This window comes from Rhinoderma darwinii, chromosome 10, assembly GCF_050947455.1.
Source record: "Rhinoderma darwinii isolate aRhiDar2 chromosome 10, aRhiDar2.hap1, whole genome shotgun sequence".
Classification (NCBI taxonomy): Eukaryota; Metazoa; Chordata; class Amphibia; order Anura; family Rhinodermatidae; genus Rhinoderma; species Rhinoderma darwinii.
Window position 1 is genome coordinate 91,584,750 of NC_134696.1, and position 21,462 is coordinate 91,606,211.

The 21,462-nt window shown below is 41.3% G+C and overlaps 1 protein-coding gene across 1 annotated transcript in view; it reads right to left on the bottom strand.

Annotated features, from left to right (window-relative positions):
* Positions 1–21,462, bottom strand: part of BCL3 (BCL3 transcription coactivator) — a 54,034-nt gene that overhangs the window by 22,545 nt on the left and 10,027 nt on the right. The window contains exons 2-3 of the mRNA XM_075838988.1: positions 11,913–12,087; positions 2,845–2,953 (exon numbers count right to left, since the gene is read on the bottom strand). Coding sequence (XP_075695103.1) covers positions 2,845–2,953; positions 11,913–12,087 — 284 coding nt within the window. The remainder of the gene's footprint in view (positions 1–2,844; positions 2,954–11,912; positions 12,088–21,462) is intronic.

Below are 21,462 nucleotides of genomic sequence, written 5' to 3' on the forward strand. Positions count from 1 at the left end.
AATTATCGTCCTATTCTTTCCTAATATTTTTTGCTTAGTAATCAACATTAGGAATGTAGGGTTTTTGTTGGAATGTGGATGAGTGTCCTAGTATGTAGGCAGGACGGGTCGAAAGCTAAAAACTAGGTTAAATGAACATGTGAATAATATACGCACAGGACTGAAGTTACATAGCATCTCAGCCTACTTTTATTTGAAGCATAATAATGATTCCAGCAGATTAAAGTCTATAGAAACATAATAATATAGAAAAATAATGGAAGGGGGTGGGGGGGGGTGGGGGATTTAAGGTATGCCTTAAAACAAGATTTTATCTCGTAAGTGTAATATTAAAAGAAGTAACACACTTTACCATCGGGTTCCAGGCCGTCCCATGCAGTGTTTGTCTCTTTTCTTCCTAGTATTTTTCTGCTTATAGTCAGAGTGCCAACTGAGGAAACAACAGGAGTGTCGATCCAGGAGTGATCCAGAGCAATCGATCTCTTCAACAATTGATTAGCTGGGATCAGAATTACGTCATTACCAGAGGATCTGCAGGCACCCGAATGGGCAAGATCTTGACATTGTTTTCCACAATAGTTAGGGCCAGGTATTTTTTAGTTTGTTTTATTGTCAGACATTGTCCAAAGCAGACAAGGTAGGAATAATAGATTCCAACCTTTTAAAGCCTGATAAAGAGCAAAATAGTCCTCAAAGATTTAATGTTGGAAGATACACAGCTGCCAATTCCACTGGCTGCAGTCCCATAACAATGCCATGTGGATGGTGGACTCCTGCCCTTGTATTCACCACTGAGATCAACCAGATGTGATTATTGTCGAAGCAATAAAATAATGTAAAAAATAGCCTTCTAGAAAAAGGGTTAAAAAGCTAGAGACCATCATTCAAAGCGTTTGCTTGGGTTTAGGAAACCCATTTTCAAATACCCTATTACAGCATTTTGACTTATTAGAGGTGAGTCTCTTGTTCTGAACTACTATATTAGCCAGAACGGAGATCGGCTGCAAGGAGCTACTGTGCATTATATGGTCAACCCATTGATTTCAATGTGCACTGTGTAATGCTTCATTTTACCAGTGGTGGCACTGCAGTGGAATTAAACCCTTGATTCTGTGTTCCCTCACAGATTACAGCTGATCAATGTGAGTACCAGCAGTGGGACAATCTTTTTGTCATGTTACTAAGACATTGGTGATGTTCCATTGGCTGGTAATGTACCTCAACCAATACCACATAAAAAAGGGGACTCTGCACTTGGTCATCAACATACTCAACTTATGAAAGTCTCTTATGACCACAATAGAGCCCCGACCATTTACCAAATAAAACAGCCTCTTCAGGGTACCCCTACTCACAAACTTTCGCCAATATTATCTTATGTAAAATTTCCCTTTAAAGAAGCAATCTTGGTTGTTTTTTCCTTTTTTTCTTGGGGGGGCGGGTCAATAACCCTCTCCATGGGATATAAAAAATTCTTACGTTACTCATTTCCTACTTCATTTCTTCCATCTTCTTTATCAGACCGTTGCATCAGGTGATCAGTACTCTGACCACCCGCCGGCTTCAGCAGTAACTGTTTTCACCAGAGGTCAGTTTCCTCTTGCGTTCCTGACTTCTTGAAAGGGTACCTAACTTTTCAGGTCAGTAATGAGAAGTGTAGCTTAGAATTCAGCAATGGGGTGAGATGTAACACTTACTAGAAGCTGCTGCAGCTTCTGTGTGTGTCTCACTGCCTCTCTCATTCTGCTCCCTCCTACCCCATCCCTTCTCCATAGACTTCCATTGGCAGCTGTAACCTGATCCCTCAGTGAGCCGATAGTCCGTCATATCTTGATGAAACAAATTTAGCAGTAAATTCAAAGTGAGTAAACAGTTAGATGGGGGGTGGGACGTAAGGAGCCTGATAAGTGAAGAAAGGCAATTTTCTCTAATAGGATATATTACAAAGTTTTTTTCTATTCACCTGTACTATTGATTTATGCAAAGTTTGTTGAAAAGTTAGTGAGCATCTAAAGCAAAATCCATAACATAATTAAATCAACTACAAACTAAATGTGCAAAGCAAACTACAACTCCACTCACAGAAAAGCACTAAGGGGCCTAATTTTTTTTAGACAGACAGTGACAAGAAGTTGGACTTAGGATCATTGACTCCATTCACTAGATTGTTCTGGACCCAGTTGTACAATAAAAAAAGGTCAACATTATCTTCTAGTGATAGGGGCAGGTTAAAACTTTGCGGTGGGGTGTGGTGCCATTACCCAATCTCTACCCAAGGCTTAGTCATTATTTTTGAAGTTAAGCTTTCCTTAAAAGGGTTATGTAGGGACCAAAAGTATTAGCAGTGTAGTCCCTGCAGTATGTAAGTGCACTCGCTAATACACATTCCTGTCCCCCGTCGCGCTGATTCTGAGATTTTCATAGATTTTTATAGCGCTGGCAGAGGACCGAAGGTCTAGTTGAACAGCCTACTTTGATGACGATACGACTCTTTGTCATGTGACCGGCCCCGCTGTCCTCTACGTACAAGCAGGAGCTGTAGTACATCAAGTACATAGAATACAGCGGGGCCGGTCACATGACGAGGAGTCATATCGTCATCAAAGAAGACTGGGCAAGTAAACTTTCGGTGCCCCGCCGACACTATAAAAAACTATTACATTTCATAATCAGCGTGACGGGGGACCGGAACGTATATTAGCGAGTGGAGTGTACTCACATACTGCAAAGACTATGCTGCTAATACTTTTTGGTCCTCACATAACCCCTTTAAAGAGCAATATCCATAGAAGGACATATATCAGGTACTCACAAGCCACATAAATAATGTTACCTCTTGCTTACCTGTCTTAGGTTGTTGAGTACATCGACATCTCTTCTGTCATGGTTTAGTAGAGAGATCACCCGCTGGGCTACCGATAGATTTCCATGCGCAACAGCAATGTGTAATGCTCTGAGAAAGTAAAATAAAGCAAAAAGGTGATCAAAAGGAGGATCATGCAAAAATGAGAAAGTTGGACAATCATCATTACAGGAAAATTGGAAAAAGGTGATGGATCCATTTGGCAAAGATCAGGAGTATAGCAGGTGATAATCTATGTATTTAGGTTAAGAAAAGGTCAGATAAGCAGATATAGAATAGATAAGGGAATGATGCATAAAGAAGAACGAGAGAACGGTGCAGTAAATGACAAATATAACAAAATGGGGCCATTTATATAAACTTGCCCAGACAACATTGGCCGATAAATCTTGTAGCATTATGGCAGATTTAAAGCTGACAATTTTTAATGTGCCCCAATTGACAACTGGGCAAAGATCCCACTTTATATAATGGGCAAATCTATTCTAGTGTATCTACAGTAGTGATGGGAAGTCCACATACATTGAACTGGACCAAAGTAGTTTATTTAAGGGGAAAAAAAATAAAATAACAACTCTATAGCAGAGCTGAGATTGTCATCATAAAATTATGATCTGAGTTTTTGCATTGCGCTCTTGGTAAACCTACTCCATATTAGAGTTATCACAGTGCACAGAAAAACACATTCTTTGTGGATTAAAACTTGCAATAGAATGGGTTAGGTTGCAATACCAGGTTTATGCAAAAAGCACACCCTTTTATTTAGTCTTGGACAATCTCTTTCTCAAAGTAAAGATCAAAGATATAACGGAAGTCACAGGAATATCAAACTTAACAATTCCCAACTAGATACTAAAAATGGCAAAAAAGGACAAAATGAGCCAGGGACAAAAATGATAATTGGTTGTAATATTGGGATCAAAGCCCAATGAGGGTCAGGTGCCAGTATTATGCTTCTTAGGTTGGCATCAACTGCCAGTCATATGTTTCTACTCAAATTGAGGGTTTCAGCAATCTTTCTTCAGCTGGGAAGCCACTTGTGGTTTGTGAGCCCCTTCATGTGGCTCTCCAGGTGAAGATACTATTTTGCTCCAAAGACACCAAGGATGTCATAGTATTCATGAAACCTCCAAAGCCACTGGTTGAGGAAAACGGACTTATACAATATATTGTGGGTAAGATGGGTGTCTTCAGGATCGGTCAATGTCTACACGACATAATGGGACTGACGTAGTCAGGTACTAAATCTGATCCAGGACCCTTTCCTGGGATTAGTGACATAACCTCACTCAGCTCGGTGACATCACCTAATAGGGGATGATTGACTAGTTGAAGATCAAAAGATATCAGTCACATTGGAAATAGTCCACTCCATTTACAATGGACATCTTCAAGCATTTGTCCACCATTATGTCCTGCGTGGGATGGAATTGGGGCCTCCTTAGATACCAGGCTCTTGGACACTATTCATTCGACCAACCACTCAGTCTGGACTATGTCTGAGATCTGACAACTTTATTCCTTGTCATCCTCTTCAAGAATGGAGAACGTTCAGGGTCTAAAGCTAAAGAGTCCCCTACTGATATCAGTTTTCGCAAATCTCAGGTGAGTGAACAACAAGGGGAGATCATTGCAAACTTTCGGTTGGAATTTCCCTTTACATTTATGCAAATGCTCTTGCCTTGTTGCTATAATTCCACCGATATAAACTACTCAAAGCTTTCCAAATGTGAACTTCTACTATAAATATAAAGTCAAATCTACGAGGTCTCGGAGGTTTTGTATAGTAAATTAAATGATAGGAAACGATAGTGCAGCTGCTACCAATGCAAGTTTATGTTCCTGCCAGAGTAAAATATAGGGTGTACAGAGCACTGGGGAGGGGGCACACATAGGCTGGGGGTAGAGATGGGGGAGGGAAGAAAGTTAGATACGTGTCAGTTTTATGGAAGGAAAGGGATTTCACAGAAAAGGTTTTTACTATAAACTGAAACTTAAGACTTGAGAGGGAGAAGACAAGTAGTGACGTCATCTGAAGATACAAACGCAGATAAAGTATAAATTGAAAGAGTTGGGGAACTAGATGGTGGTTTAAATGCAACTTAAATGCTTACAGTAGACTAAGAATGTATGGATATAGATAGATAGATAGATAGATAGATAGATAGATAGATAGATAGATAGATAGATAGATAGATAGATAGATAGATAGATAGATATGAGATAGATAGATAGAGATAGATAGATAGATATAACCCAATAAAATGGTGACAGCACACTGCAAACACTAATGCCACCTAAGCCACTAAATATAAATAAATATGCATTACTGCGGAATCTACTTACAGTATTGAGGTTCTTATCACACATTTTTATCAAATTGTGTGAGCCCACCCGCCACGACAAGGTGTCCTCAATAAGGTGGGAACCTACGCTGCACATACACCCAGAACTGGGACTAAGCCTACATATATCTGGTGATGGCACCTACCATCCCCAGATATATGTAGGCTTAGTCCCTGTTCTTGTCTAGGCAGGTGGGCTCACACAATTTGATCAAAACGTGCGATAAGAACCTCAATATTGTGAGTAGATTCAGCAGTAATGCATATTTATTTATATTTATTGGTTTAGGTGGCATTAGTGTTCGCAGAGTGCGGTTGCCATTTTCTTGTGTGCTGTATAAATTTGTAGTCACGGGGGTTTTTGCACCTCTATACACGTTTTGTTTCATTTTGCTGGAATGCGCTGTTCAAACTTTTGTGTTGTAGATAGATAGATGTAATAATAGATAAATAGATAGATATGATGATAGATAGATCTGTCTAAGAAGAACATGCTCAGATCACCTATAGCAGGAACAGACATACCATACGTGGCCCTGTAGATAAAGGGGCCCAATGTCACCTTAAAAGCAGCTTCCTACTATCTATTAGATTTCATGTTATGGACTGAGCCGATTGATTTCATGGATGACAATCACTTGAGTCATTGAAGGAGAGATATTAGGGGGTGCTCTATTGTTCTATGATGAGTTATTCAACAGCAAGGGGCCTACAGTATATGAGGTCCTCTGTGGTCTGTGTCCTCTCCTGGCCTCTATTGCTAATCATTATTTGCCTATAAATCCTCCCTGGTCACGTTCAAAGCCAGAATATTAAGAAAAAAAAATACATTTATGTTCTAACTACAGTCCTGGGGATGTATCTCTGGTGGAGGAGGAGAAGTGCTGGTGGCTGCTTCAAAAATCACCAGCAAATCCTCACTAATAATGAGAGTATCACAGGCCGATAACTACAGGAGTGTAGGGATCAGGACAGGTCACCCACTCCACGCACCATAAGCAAAACAGCCTGAAAAATACCTCCTTCACTCCTAATTGCTCATGGTTGTTACTGAATACATGTACTATAGCCCTCTGTTTTATTTATATTAATAAAGTGTTCAGAGAAAAACAATGGTGTTTTTGAAGGACAAGGCCGTATGTCCTGGCTGCCTAAAGCGCTCTCCTGGGGAGGCAACACTTCCCCTGCAGAGACCTAAGAAAGTGACTGGCTGAGACGGAGTGTGACAAGTAGGTGTTTGCAGGGGCAGATTATAATAGGGGCAATCTGGGCCCGAGGCTGAAAGGGGGCTCAGTTCGCCCTGGTGCTCTCGAACCGTTTGTTAAAATTAAGGCCGGTTCAGAGAACCGTGGGGGATGCGGGACCTCTCAACCAATTGTACAGGGAACTATTAGTTCCCTTCCTCACCATTCGGCGCTTTAGTAATGACGCAGTTGGTGCAATGACGTCGTCACGCCAACCGCGCCGTTACCCTGGATGACGCTGCCTGGTCTCTGACCAGTCGTGCATCGTTGGAGGACTGCGTGGAAATGGGGACAGAGGACAATGTTTTTTGTTTTTTTTCTGCGAGCAGCGTTGGGGGCATTATCTACAGGGGGCGCTATCTACAGGGGGGAAATATCTACAGGGGGCAGTGTGACAGGCGCCATCAACATGGGACAGTGTGACTGCCGCCATCTACAGGGGGCAGTGTGACTGGTGCTATCTACAGGGGATTCTGAGGGGCATTATCTACAGGGGGTATTGTGATTGGCGTTATCTATTGGGGCATTGTGAGTGGCGCTATCTACAGGGGCCACTGTGAGTGGCGCTATCTACAGGGTGCACTGAGTGGCACTATCTACAGGGGGCACTGAGTGGCACTATCTACAGGGGGCACTGAGTGGCACTATCTACAGGGGGCACTGAGTGGCACTATCTACAGGAGGCACTGAGTGGCGCTTTCTACAGGGGACATTGTGAGTGGCGCTTTCTACAGGGGGCATTGTGAGTGGCACTATCTACAGGGGGCATTGTGACTAGTGCTATTTACAGGGGGCATTGTGACTGGTGCTATCTACAGGGGGAATTGTGACTGGTGCTATCTACAGGGGGCATTGTTAGTGTGTGGTGTTTTACTTTACAGTGTTTGCCAAATTAATTTATGGGGACAGAGTATGGTGCTATTATGTTCAGGGGCACTGTGTATAGTACTATTGTATTCAGGGTGCAGTGTGTGATACTACTAATACTGTTTATGTTGTACAAACTTATTCGGCAGGGGTTAAACTGAATTTGAAAATGATCTCTGTACTGAGCTTTGATCTGGTGCTGTATATATGTACTTGGCATGGTTCTGGCACTGTATACATGTACTTGGCTTTGTTCTGGCACTGTATACATGTACAGAGCTTGGTTCTGGGTCTGTATACATGTACTGAGCTTGGTTCTGGTGTTGTATTGTATTAAGGAGCTTGGTTCTGGGGCTGTATTTATGTAATGAGCCTTGGTTGTGGTATTGTATTTATGTACGGAGCTTGCTTCTAGAGTTGTATATATGTAGTGAGCTTGGTCTTCGTGCTGTATTTATATACTGAGCTTGGTTCTGGCACTACATACACACAATATATACACACACATATTATATATAGAGAAATACACACACACACACACACACACACACACACACACTGAGCCTGGTTCTGGCACGCACATATACATATATATATATATATATATATATACACACATACATATACATACACTCATGCATACATACATACATACATACATACATACTGAGCCTGGTTCTGGGTCTGTAGATGTTAAATATATACAGTAAAAACTAAACCCAAAAAACCATGGAGGAACCGCAGTTTTTTCCAATTCACCCATTATATGGTACTTTAAATGGTATCAATTAAAACTACAACTCCTCCCGCAAAAAAACAATCCTTCACACACCACTCCATTGACGTAAAAATAAAAAGTTATAACTCTAGGAAGGCGGCGAGTGACAAACGGAAATGAAAAAAATGAAAAATGGCTTGGACTTTAAGGGGTTAAACAACAGAGACTGGTTCTTATAGGTAATATTCACGCACAGCAGATTTTTTTTTTCCCGGAAACCACTAACAATTTAAATATTCTGACCTCTTTAGGGTTTCAAAGTATTCTGCTTGTTTCTCTTCTGTATGGCTCATTCTGCTTTTAATGCGAATTCTAAACAGAAATCTGCAAATATATGGTACAGTGTCTTCAGAGTACAGGAGGGGGGGGGGCGCATTTTGTGAACTGCCCGGGGCCCATGGTACCCTTAATCCGCTTCTGGGTGTTTGACCAGACCACAGACTTTACTTCCAGCCTATGGTTGAGCGCCTATTGTTTATACTCAATCCCAGGAAGCTGCTTTGCTGTGCACAGGGCTAATGAAATAATGTAATGGTCCCCATCTGAAAGTAGTGTACTAAAAATACAGCGTTCATTGCAATCCCAGTATTTAGCAGTTACTGTACTCGATTACAAAGTATTATACTATTATTGGACTACAGATTACACCTGCAAAGCTACTTACATACATGAACTGAGGAAGAGGAATTCTGTAGCTACAAGTGGAAAGCACTAAAACAAGCTGAAGGAGATGACACGAGGAAGTATTGGAGAGTTAAGGAAGTCTGTGGTCTCAAAGGGTGGGGTGGGGGGGATTTGTGGTTTTTGTACCGCCAGATTAGGTGTTTCTATGCTTTTTACCATGTGTGATCTTCCAGTATTCGGTGAATGTCTGGTTAGAACTGGTCAAGAAAAAGTTTAGCTTCTCTGCATGGAGACATACTATCTTTGGTATGATTCACCTAATCTAATCTTCACGAGAAGGGCGTATTGGAGTTACATTGAACCAGACACTATGAAGACCGCTTTATATTTAGGGCATCTGTAAAACAGTGATTTACTGGAAACTTCCTGCTTTAGTCTGGCAGCACATATTTATATTAGTATATTGGCTTTCTGGCACCCAACTGGCACTTTTTGGAGTGATTGAAAGCTTTCTCGGCAGACACATGTTCCGTTTTACTATCTTTGGTATGATTCATCTAATCTAATCTAGTCTTTGTGAGAAGGGTGTATTGTAGGTACATTGAACCAGCCACTATGAAGACCGCTTTTTATTTAGGCCATCTGTAAAACAGTGATTCACTAGAAACTTCCTGCTTTACGGTCTGGCAGCACATTACTACTAGTATATTGGCTTTCTGGCACCCAACTGGCACTTTTTGGAGTGATTGAAAGCTTTCTCTGTATAACATGTAGTGGGGGAAGCCAATCACTGTGTTTGGGTGGGGGAAGCAGGACTGGCAGCAATTATAAAAAAAGATATATCACCCAAGCTCAGCGTTTGCTCCTATATCTTATACTGCCCTCATATAGGAGTCCTGACAGATCGGTCCATATATCTTCTACAGCACAAATATGGTATGTGCCATCACTTCAAGTGACACTAAGGTGATAAATCCTTCATACTCATCACTGGCTTTTGTTATCATCACAAAGCACATACATAATATATGAAGAGCTCTATATACTTAAAGTACTGCGTTCAAATACATGCAGCCATTATATCACCCCTGCAGCAGAAACTTTCAGACTGGCCACAAAAAAAAAAAAAAGGTCAGTATGAGCCATGCTTGACCAGAGCTGCATCTCCGTGCAGGACATATGGCCCTAGAGGTCCAAGTACAGCAGTCTTTACCTAGTACCATAAGCTTGTGTATGGGTTGGAGCATGCAACGACCAGGCAATGATTGGTTGCCTTGTCTTACTTGCTGGTGTAAGCAGATACTCCAATGTTCCTGCAACAGGTGGACCTAGTGCGTAGTTACACAGGTCTAGATTCAAACTTAAGACTTGACTGGGACTGAGCTGCAGTACCAGGCACAGCCACAGCCAAGTGTACGGCGCTGTGCTAGTATAAACGACAGGGACGCAGCACTAGTTGGAGTACCACTGCCCTCTCATTGCCCCAGTGACATTGCATAGGACCCCCAAGACGCAATCGTGGGGTGCAGAGGGTTGGCATGGCAGCCTGAGGGCATACTGAAGGCCCCCTAGTCTGCCATCTTTGTACTCCATAGGAGACTGTCAGTTTAACGATATACTGCAATACATTAGTATTACAGTATATGATGCAACGATCGCTGGTTCAAGTTCAATAGGGGAACTAATAAAAGAATTTACACAGTTAGGGCAGATTCAGACGAACGTTGCGTTTTTGCGCGCGCAAAACGCTCTTTCAGCACCCTCGACAGTGAATGCCGAACACAATATCGAGAAACCTGTTAAAAAAAAAGAAAAAGTTTGTACTTACAGAGAACTTCCCTCCCGGCTGTTGCCTTGGTGACACGTCCTTGGTGACGCGCCTCTCTTGACATCGGGCCCCACCTCCCTGGATGACGTGGCAGTCCATGTGACCGCTGCAGCCTGTGCTTGGCCTGTGATTGGCTGGAGCTGTCACTTGGACTGAATTGTCATCCCGGGAAGTCAGACTGGAGGAAGAAGCCGGGAGTTATCGGTAAGTCAGAACTTCGTTTTTTTTTTTATATTGGGATCGGAAGTCACTGTCCATGGTGCTGAAACAGTTTAACTCTTTCAGCACCCTGGACAGTGACTATCTCCTGACGTCGCGTACCGGAATTTTTTTTGCCGGGTTCGGCCAAAACAAGTTCGGTTCGGTTGTCCGGGTTCGCTCATCTCAAAGACACTCCGTTTGGATGTTTGGAAACAGAAAAGCACGTGGTGCTTTTCTGTTTACATTCATCCTTTTGACAGCTGGTGCGCTGTTTCAGTCGGTTCGCACGGAAGTGCTTCCGTGCGACCTGCGTGATTTTCACGCACCCATTGACTTCAATAGGTGCGTGATGCGCAAAATAAGTGGAGATATTGAGCATGTCGCGCTTTTTGCGCAGCTGACAAACGCTGCGCAAAAAGCACGGACTGTCTGTACTGCCCCATAGACTTGTATTGGTCTGTGCGTGGCGCGTGAAAACCACGCGGCCCGCACGGACCCAATACACGCTCGTGTGAATCCCCCCTTAAATAAAGTTTTCAATATATAAAAAAAATAAAAAATATGAAATCTTCAAGAAAAACACCTTTTCTCATTTTACCCCGAACACAACGTAAAACCCCCCCAAAAAAACATAATTACTTGTATTGCCGCGTCCGTAAAAGTCTGAACTACTACAACTTAACATTATTTACATTGCGAACGCCGTAAAAAAATAAATAAATTCCAGAATATCTATTTTTTGGTCAATTCCTCTCCTACAAAAAAAAAATGGAAGAAAAAAATGATCAAAAAGTCTCATGTACCCCAAAATGGTACCAATAGAAACTATAGCTCACCCCGCAGACAATAAGCCCTCGACGAAAAAAATAAAAAAAACTTTATGGCTCTCAGAATATGGCCAAACAAAACAAATTGTATTTTTCCTTGTAAAAGTAGTAAAACATAAAAAAAATAATAATAATAAAAGATTGTATATATATATATATATATATATATATATATATATATATATATATATATACATACACACACACACACACCTTTATAAATAGTATAATATATTATTGTATAATAAAATATTAAAAATATAAATAAAGCAAAGTGTATAAAGTTCAGATAAGAAACAGAGAGGGTGAAAAGCTGGGATTTTTGAGGTCCTTACGTGTCTCCATCTTCATCTGGTTGGGTAGCAGCAATGAGGTCAGCCTGGAGGTCTGTGTCTGTAGGAACAAAGGTTGTGTGATATGGTGTCACGAATCTCAGGATGGGTGGTTCCAAAGCTGCAGGGACAGGAGTTGGGTACAGGGGTAACGTGGGTGGGAGGCATGCAGTATTCCCTGCAAAAAAGCATAAAAATCGTACGTCAACTAAAAAATGTATTGCTATTCTCACAGAAAGGTGGAACTCGCTCAGTTCTGGAATTAGAGCACATACCGTTTCCCCCAACAGACCTCCAGGTAGGAAATGTTGGATTTACACCACAACAGATAATCAAAAGGAGAAAAAGGACATTGGGTTATGCAGTCTTCCTTTTGACGGTCTAAAATTGATCTCAACCTATTGACCCAAGATTGGGTTGGATAACTTGGATGTTCAGATTAAGAGGTGGTCAATTCCATCCCCTATGTGCTTTGCATTCATCTTACCTAACTATCCAGAAGTGAATGTCAATGCACAAACGGGAAGTGATGTATAACTACAACTCCAATCCTCAAGTATCTCCAACAGGTCATGATTTAGGAACATCCAACAGAGAGAAGATCTAAGGCAATTCCTGAAGCACTGACCATAATTCTATCACCTGTACAATACTAAGGAAATCCTAAAAACATGACCTGGTGAAGGTACTTGAGGACTGGAATTGGGAAACACTGGTCTAGATCTGGCCCTCAAGTATCTCCAACGGGTCATATTTTCAGGATTTCCTTAATATTTCACATGGGATATAATTATGGTCATCGCGAAAGGCATTGCCACAGGTATTCTCTCAATGGGATATCCTGAAGTCATGACTTGTTGTAGGGACTTGATTACTGGACCTGAGAAATATTACTCAAGACTATCCAGCTAAGCATTTCAATCCTTACCCAAAAACATTACAATCTTATCTAGGGCAGAAGACTGCTTTTCGATATTGCTCAAAAGCATCTATCTTTAGAAACATGCAGTTTAAGTACACCCGGAAGCTAAATGGAAGCCAATTGAGCTCGCTATGCAACCCCTGCCCCCACTCTAAAATTTGGGTGCCGCATTTACAGTATCTTCGTCCTATTCGCTGAGCTGGTTTGATTGTTGGTAGTCTTAACCAATGGGTATCTTAGACAGTCCTCTCTGTTTTGTGATTGGCCAACAGCTGAGAGATCTGAAGGGATTTCATCCCACCTTGTACTTGACCAAGTCCCTGCATAGGAGGAGACAGCGTACAGATCCTTGATAAGCAGTTTAGTGGCCATATAGTGGGTTCACATAGTGTCTTATGCTCTCATTTTAACTCTTAACCCCTTCCCTCTTTGGCCACTTTTGACCTTCCTGACAGAGCCTCATTTTTCAAATCTGACATGTTTCACTTTATGTGGTAATGACTTCGGAATGCTTTTACCTATCCAAGCGATTCTGAGATTGTTTTCTCGTGACACATTGGACTTTATGTTACTAGCAAAATTTGCACGATACATTCAGTATTTAATTGTGAAAAACACCAAAATTTAGTGAAAAATTACCATTTTTCTAAATTTAAATGCATCTGCTTGTAAGACAGGCAGTTATAACACACAAAATTGTTGCTAATTAACATCCCTCATTAATGTCTACTTTAGATTGGCATTGTATTTTGAACATACTTTTATTTTTCTAGGACGTTACAGGGCTTAACCCTTTAGACGTTTCACAGGAATTAAAGCAATGTAGAGGTGAAATTTACAAATTTCATATTTTTTTGCAGAAATTAATTTTTAATCCATTTTATTTGTAACACAAAAAGTTTTACCAGAGAAATGCAACTCAATATTTATTTACTGAAGCACTGGCCTCAGAAGCAAAGGAGTACCTAGTGGATTTTGGGGCCTTATTTTTATTAGAATATATTTTAGGCAACATGTCAGGTTTGAAGGGCTCTTGCGGTGCCAAAACAGTGGAAATCCCCCAAAAGTGACCCCATTTGGGAATCTACACACCTCAAGGAAATTATCTAGGGAAATTATTGGAAGTAGGCTGTGAAAATTAAAATCGACATTTTTTCCAAAGAAAATATAGGTTTAGCGATTTTTTTCTAATTTCCACAAGGACTAAAGGAGAAAAAGCACCACAAAATTTGTAAAGCAATTTCTCCCGAGTAAAACAATACCCCACATGTGGTAATAAACGGCTGTTAGAACACACGACAGGGCTTAGAAGGGATGGAGCGCTATTTGGCTTTTGGAGATCACATTTAGCAGGAATGGTTTGCGGAGGCCATGTTACATTTACAAAGCCCCTGAGGGGACAAAACAATGAAAACGCCCAAAAAGTGACTATTTAGTAAACTACACCCATTGAGGAATTCATCTAGGGGTGTAGTGAACATTTTGACCCCACAGGTGTTTCATAGATTTTATTAGAATTGGGCAGTGAAAATAAGAACAATTCTTTTTCTTCAATAAGACGTAGATTTAGCTCAAAATTTTTCATTTTCTCAACAAATAAAAGGACAAAAAGAACCCAATATTTGTAAAGCAATTTCTCTGGAGTATGGTAATACCCCATATGTGGTCGTAATCTGCTGTTTGGGCACTCGGCAGGGCTCAGAAGAGAAGGAGCGACATTTGGCATTTGGAGGGCGGATTTGCTTGGTAGTAGTTTTGTTTGAGTATTGCCGGTGTTTCCGTTTATAATGTGGGGGTACATGTAAGCTGGGCAGAGTACATCAGAGGCATAGTCAGGTGGTATAATAATGGGGTAAACAATAAAATAATCCATATATGTGTGTTACGCTGTGAATCAATCCTTTATGCACAGGCTGGTGTCGCGCTGATATATGGCGTCCTTTCTTATGCCCCTTTTGGTCTACACTCTGCACCTTCGCAGTTTGGGGAATTTTGCTGGGAAAGTGTTGTCCTGGTATAATACGGGCACCGTCGCTTCCAGCAGATATGTTTGGGCCCTCCCCTTCCTGATTCCCTAATTTTAGGGCCTTGATAAATCGCCTCTTGAAACAGAAGAAATGTTCCCCTCGGGCCGGCACAACTGCATATTTTTTACTTCCTGACTTATTGGAGCCTTAACTAATTTTATTTTTTCATAGACGTAGTGGTATGAGGGCTGTTTTTTTGTGGGACGAGCTGTAGTTATTATTAGTACCATTTTGGGTACATGCAACTTTTTGATCACTTTTTATCCTATTTTTTGGGAGGCCAGGTAACTAAAAAAAACGCAATTCTGACATAGTTATTTTAATTTTTTTTATACACCGGTCACCATGCGTTATAAACTACATGTTAACTTTATTCTGCAGGTCAGTCCAATTCCGGCGATACCAAATTTATAGAACTTTTTTTTATGTTTTACAACGTTTGCACAATAAAATTACTGTTGTAAAAATAATGTATTTTTTCTGTCGCCAAGTTGTGAGAACCATAACTTTTTAGTCGACGGAGCTGTATGAGGGCTTGTTTTTTGTGAGACGAGCTATAGTTTTTATAGGTACCATTTTTGGATACGTGCGACTTTTTGATTACTTTTTATTCCAATATATGTAGGGCAAAGTGACCAAAAAACAAAAAGTCTGGTATAGTTTAACGTTTTTTTTTTACGCGTGCAATAAATAAATAAATATTTTTAGAGCTCAGGCCATTACGGTCGTGGCGATACCAAATATATATGGTTTATTATTTTTTTTCAATAATAAAGGACTTGATAAGGGAACAGGGCGATTGTGTTTTGTTTTATTTTATTACTTGAAACTTTTATTATGTCTTCAAACTTATTTTTTTCACTTTTTTTACACTTTTTTTCCAAGTCCCACTTGGCGACTTGAAGGTCCAAATGTCTGTTTTTTTTTTTTTTTCTAATACATTGCCCTACCTACGTAGTCCATGTATTAGATCTGTCAGTTAGTCACGGACAGCAAGCCGATTAGGCTTCGCCTCCCGGCGGGGCCTAATCTGCTTCCGTAGTGGCAGGGCAAGAGGCCATTGTGTCTCCTGTTGCCTTAGCAGCAGTCGGCAGCTCTGATTGGATAGGGCTGGCAATCTGCTAGCAACTGCTAAGATGCAGCAATCGCTTACGATCGCTGCATCGAAAGGGTTAATGGCAGAGATCAGAGCTAGCTGCGGTTCCTGCCGTTACAGGTGGATGTCAGCTGTAACATACAGCTGACATCCACCGCTGATGACACCGGCTCAGCACCTGAGCCAGCGCCATCTTGCCGGTGGCTACGGAAGCCGTTCAGGCTCTGCCGCTTGGCTGCTCCTGAACGGCTTCCATGCCAGTATTAGGCCTCCGGTTGCCATTGCAGCCACCGGAACCCCTGCAATTTCATTGCTGGGGTTCCGATGAGCTGCAAACACCTTAAATGCAGCGATCGCGTTTGAGCGCTGCATTTAAGAGGTTAATAGCGGGGGTCGAAGCTAAATTCGGTCCCCGCCATTACAGCCAGATGTCAGCTGTAAGATACCGCTGACATCCGGCGATGAAGGCAACGGCTCAGCTTCTGTATGGATACGACAAATGTCGGGAAGGGGGTTAAAGGTCAATCTTTAGATATAGAAGCCATGAAGTGAGACATTGACGTGAGACATACTTGACTTATTACCATAATCTTTAAACCATCTAGCTGTATCTGTTTATTGTCACTGTGCGCACTTCCTTTTGTTTCTGCCTTCATTTTTTTTTAGGGGATTTTCCAACGTATCTTCCTTGGAACTTGTATTTACCATATCTGAGTGTTGAACGTTTGACTCTATTAATGGCTTTAGGACCTGGTTTTCCCCGTTGTTCCTGCAGATTTGTCTGATACAAGTAATTGATATGGGTGGGATACAAATAATTGAGTCTTTACAGTGATTCTTTGTTAGTGTCCATGTCCCCAGTATGACCAGTCACATCCACCGTTCCAAAGGGTCCACAAAACAGATCTCTCTGGCTTATATTAGGAAGCCTCTTTGAGATATATACAGTATATATAATGTGCTGTTGCGTACAGGCTATTTTTTATGTTATTGGTCTTTCATGTTGAGAAGAAGTTGGCTGCGGTGTCCTTCAATGGGATTATGGGACAGGAACTCGCTAAGTATAATATCTCCTCAATAGTCACAACATTATTGTAGATCCCAGCAGAGGGAAGAAGGAAAACGTTTCCCATGGCTAAAGGTGTCCTTCCTTCCCATGTGGGGATCTATTTTTTTTAAAAAATAGAGGGGCACATGGAGCCAATATATTGCCATATATCCAAATCCTATAAAAGAAGAAGATTTACAAAGCTAAATCCGCCAGAATTCTGTCTCAATTGGCACCAAAAAACTGGCGTACATGCCTAGTGCCAGATTTATTATGTGTTTTAGACACTTTTTGCACCTCTCTAGACAGTTTTGAAAAGTGTCCAGAAAAGCAGGCATGGATTAAAATGTGCCAAATTGTGCCACAATTCCACCAAAACTTTGGTGTAAAATATTGGTCTAAAGTAAGCCAACCAAACATTGACGTAAGGAAGAGAAAGTGTCTAACGAGTCTAGCAAGATGCACCACTCTGATCAATTTGGCACATCCCCTGCCTGCCTGATCTACTTTTAAATTGTCTAAGTTTAAGAAGTTATACTAAAGTTGCCCAAATGTCTTTATTTGACCAAGATGACGTAACAAGTTCATTTTGAAACAACTTTTCTCATCACTGTCTGTCACCGCTACTGTAGTCCCCACCAAAAATAATGGTGACCCTAAGAGAAAGAAGATATACAAACTATTGGATACATTTCTGGGAGTATTTCTATTTTTTAAATCAATGAGGTCAGTGAAGGAGGGGGGGGGGGGGAATTCATACAACTAAAGTGGTACATGGATCCCACACCAGTCCCATTATGCAACTGTAGTCATGTAACTTTCCATAATTGGGTATCATATAACTTCTATAAATCATGGCTCATACACATAAGAATAATTTTGTAGGATACCACCAATATTCGAGTGATCCACCAACAATTTAATGTGCATAGGGGCCTCCCAAATGTTCCCCGACAACAGGTCTTGGAAGAAACAAGGATCAAGAATGTAGGATATCAACATGCCGGATCCTTTCTTATGGCGGGAGATAAGTTAGACACTTTCGGTAGCGGCTTGCCTCGTTTTCGCCTATTGAGCGTGCAGGCATATGGGGACGTCGAGGGCAGTAGCTCTCAGCCAAGACTTCGGCAGACAGTTATCCTATGTGTATGGATGGCTTTAGTTAGCTAAAGAATGAATAGCGTAATAAGTCTGACCATTGTCGTAACAAGCATTGCAAATATGAGGGTTACCAGCACCGCACCCAAAAATTGTGTCACATCCTTCTAAAAGACATAATAGACAAGTTAAATGTCAAAAGCAGAAACATGACTATATTAAATACATTATGCATTGTTGCAATGTGCATCCCCAGTGTTTTACGGGAAGCTCGTAAGAAGAACGCCAGCTCTGGAAACCACCTGAATTTTCTAGGCTTCCCATATTTTCCCGAACTTTAATTAATGTGAATGAAGAGTTAACACCGATATTTGTCTGCACACGCAATCTGACCAAGACGATTCACATGGTTGGATTAATACAAAAGGTGGAGGATTCTTCGGGAATAATTAGAGCAAATTAACTGGGCAGTTGGACCTCCAGTCATTTTATCTGTAGGCTTTACAACCGATGCCCGTAAGAGTATTTTCCTATATACAGTATTTATACAAAGTGTATTTATGTACAAAAATACCACTGGGATAAAAAAAACAAAAAAAAAAAACGCCCTTTATGCTTGTTACATGGTAACTTTCGATGCCATGTACAATTTTGAGGTTAATGGCATCAAAAACATTCCTTCAGAGTTGACACAGACAAGAGTTGACTTTCTGGAAACTGAAGCATAACAATATATACCAACTTTATACCAGTCTGGTATAATTTATTTAATATAACCCAGTGTGGGCAGCATGCTGGCTCAGTGGTCAACGCTGTTGCCTTGCAGCCTTGGGTTCCTTGGTTTGAATCCAACCAAGGTCAACATCTACAAGGAGTTTGCATGTTCTCTATTATCATGTTTCTTCTGGGTACTTTGGTTTCCTTCCAAATAAAGTACCAAAAATTGGTTACTTGGCTTCAAGTGAAATTGGCCCGAGCATGTATGCCGCCGATTGCCGCTATCTGGCTTCCCATGGCAGCAGCCAGCATCTATTACCTCCGTGCCAGAGTTTCCCTCCTCCTCCTTGGGGACGCTGGCATGTACTGATCCCACCCACTGCTTGCTCCCGTAGGCTGCGCACGCGCGCCCTGGTGACCTCTTAAAGGGCCAGCGTGCGCACCACTATAACCTTCACTAGCCTATCCCTGTTCTCCTTGTCCTATTTAAATCCATCCAGCCCTCCTTCCTGTGCCTGAGCGTTGTTGTGTCTACCCATGTTCGTTTAGCAAATGGTCCCTTAGTTGTATCCTGTACCAAGTGTTTCCTCTATCCTGTATCCCGTAATTGTGTTTGTTCCAGCGCGAAGTGTAGTTTCGGAGTCAAGTTTGTTATCTGTGCCAAGTGTCTGCCACGCCGAGTGTCTGTTTGGCCTGTTGCTACTCGGCTACGGCGGAGCGGACTAGTGGGTCCACATACCCCACTGCCGTGACAGTATGTATACAGTATATACCTAAGATAAGAAGGGAGATTAAATTTGGGAACCCCAGTCGGAAAAGATAGAGCTATAGCGATAATAGGAAATAAATAAGTTATGGTGGTAGCAAAAAAATACTTGTATGGAACTGGTTAATATAAATCAAAAAGAATAAAAGTAAATATATGCCATTTTCCAATATATAGCTTTAATCTACACAAAAAGTCGAGGCACTTTGTGAATACAAGACATTACTTAGCTCGGACTGATTCGGAGTTGCAGCCTGTATTCACAAGTCAGCTGGTGGTTATTGGAATCAGTCAACAAGCTTGTTGTCAGACACCTCGAACAGCTTATATACTACTATATACTATATTACTGTACAGTTCCTGGATGACACTTCCCAGAATGCAAATCACAAAAGCAAGCTCTGTGCAGACATTAAGTCTGCAAGGAATGCTGGGAGATTTCAGCTCTGAAGCCTGGAAAATTGGGAATTCAGCTCTGGACTGTAATACAGGTTATAACTCAAAATAAGTGATGTGATGTATTTACAAAATTACTCAGTACTTGGTTCCGAATAGACTATCACATACGTTCCCAGCAACCTCTTCAGTGTGCATTCGGGAAGTGCAGCAATATAAGGACTACGTACCACGTCTTACAGGAATGGCCAAATATTTTACTTTCGGTCACCGGAATTGATCTCATTAAAAACCTTGAACAAGCTTTATTAAATGCCCTTCTTCCGGTTAGATCGAAGGGTACTAAAAAAATTATTGACTTCTTTTTTCTGGCGGCCAAATTGGCCATAGCTAGGAGCTAGAAAACCCACCCAGTGCCCTTAGGCCCTTTTTAAGAATAAATTAGGATGGGAAATGGCGAATGACAGAAACTAGTTCCGGACTGACTCTCAAACTAAATTGTAGGTGGTTTGGAAATCGTGGATTGACGTATTTGAAAGGTCTCAATAATTAATATATTTTCCCTAATTTGGTTTTGAGTATATTCCCCTCCCCCTCTTCCCCTTTTCTGTCTTGTCTTCTTCCCTTTCATGTGCCTTAATGCCTACTCCTGGGTATCTGACCGAGGATCGGGTTTATTTTTATAATGTCATCACAATTATCTTGATTGTTCTTCCTTTTCATTGCTGACCATAGAACATCCTAAGCTATGTCACAATCCAAAACATTCCAGAAATGTTTGAATGTTAAATTGTACTTATATTATACTGCGATAAGCTGTGTATCACTAATTCCTTAGATATGTTTATTACATGATGTCCCATTTGTAACCGGCAGACAAAAAGATAGCGCAGCCCTGAAAGGACCAAAGAGAGACACATAATGAGAAAAAGATCCATCAACAGCATCTTGTTGATAGTTTCCAGACAAGAAATCAAATAATTTTTCTACATATCACAGATATCTTTAACAGATTCTCAACCCCTTTACAATATGCCACGTACATGGCATTCGTAGCAGCCGGCAAGGGCAAGTGTGGAGTGGGCTCACGGGCTGAACCCACTCCATACTGAGCGGGTGTCGGCTGTATGTTACAGTTGACACTACACAGAAACTGGCGGAATCCAAGATCACTTTGATTCCACCTGTTTTACCACTTAGATACCACAGTCAATAGCGATCACAGGATCTTAACCGTTAAAAAGCAAGGGCGCCGCCCTCAGACAGCCCATCGGCCGCCAGCGACAAGATCTTGGGCTGCTGATGGTTATCATTGGGCCTAATGTAGGTCTGCCATCTTTCTGCTCCTACAGTAGGCCGGAGGCAGGGCTGAATAGGAGCCTGTAAGGATCACAATATACTGCAACACATTAGTATTGAAGTACAATCAATCCAACAATCGCCGGTTCAAGTCCTCTAGGGGAACTAGTGAAAAACAGTTAGT